This window comes from Malurus melanocephalus, unplaced genomic scaffold (assembly GCF_030028575.1).
Source record: "Malurus melanocephalus ecotype Western Australia unplaced genomic scaffold, MMel_1.1 scaffold_1097, whole genome shotgun sequence".
Classification (NCBI taxonomy): Eukaryota; Metazoa; Chordata; class Aves; order Passeriformes; family Maluridae; genus Malurus; species Malurus melanocephalus.
This window is the reverse complement of record NW_026624329.1, coordinates 75,493-76,406: the sequence shown is the minus strand read 5'-3', so window position 1 is coordinate 76,406 and position 914 is coordinate 75,493. Positions and strand designations below refer to the sequence as shown.

At 57.1% G+C, this 914-nt stretch overlaps 1 protein-coding gene across 1 annotated transcript in view; it reads right to left on the bottom strand.

The window, feature by feature from the left end:
- Nucleotides 1-914, bottom strand: part of HADHB (hydroxyacyl-CoA dehydrogenase trifunctional multienzyme complex subunit beta) — a 15,028-nt gene that overhangs the window by 3,429 nt on the left and 10,685 nt on the right. Inside the window, exons 12-13 of the mRNA XM_057386919.1 lie at nucleotides 580-685; nucleotides 422-496 (exon numbers count right to left, since the gene is read on the bottom strand). Coding sequence (XP_057242902.1) covers nucleotides 422-496; nucleotides 580-685 — 181 coding nt within the window. The remainder of the gene's footprint in view (nucleotides 1-421; nucleotides 497-579; nucleotides 686-914) is intronic.

Below are 914 nucleotides of genomic sequence, written 5' to 3'. Positions count from 1 at the left end.
TGGATCTCCACCTCGTGCTGACAGCGGGAATAGCATCCCAAAGAATCTTAAATTTCCCAAAACTGCTTAAAGTGGGATTTGCTAACCCAAGCTCGAGGAGCATCACTGCTCCTCACCACAGAGCCAGAGCTGAGCTGTGCAGCACAAGCACTGGCAGCTACAAGGAGGGATCCCAGAAATCCCAGAGTTAAACTGAACTGGAGAGAAAAGTGGGTCTGGAGGAAATCCTGGAGATGCTCTGAGGGCTGGAGCCCCTCTGGAGCCAGGCTGGGAGAGCTGGGGGTGCTCACCTGGAGAAGAGAAGGATCCAGGGAGAGCTCARAGCCCCTGGCAGGGCCTAAAGGGGCTCCAGGAGAGCTGGAGACKGACTGGGGACAAGGGATAGAGTGACAAGACAAGGGTTAAATATCCTGTGTCTTACCTTTGACTTCCTGCCCATGTAGTTCTGTGCAAACCAGTCGGAATCCATGGCCTTCAGGTTAGCCAGGATCTGCCCCTGCAAGGGAGGGGAGGGGAGGGTGACACTGAGAACAACCCAAGAGCCYGCAGGGAGGATCCTGGGTGCCTCAGAGCACTTACAGCAAAGGCCTCGTGGAACTCGAACACGTCGATGTCACTGAGGCTGAGCCCGGCCTTCTCCAGCACTTTGGGCGTGGCGTAGGTGGGGCTGCAGGAGGGAGGACACACATGAGGGAGGACACACATGAGGGGAGGACACACATGAGGGGAGGACACACATCAGGGTTTCCTGTCAGCACTGTCCCCCTTTTCCCAGTCACATCCTTCTCTCTGGGTTCATGGCTCAGCCCTGCCCATCCTGCCCCCAGGACTATTGCTGAGGAGTCCCAGAGATCCCGGGGTGTTCCTGTCACTGCTGCCTTCCCACAGGCCTGGAGACCCAACATCTCTGAGAC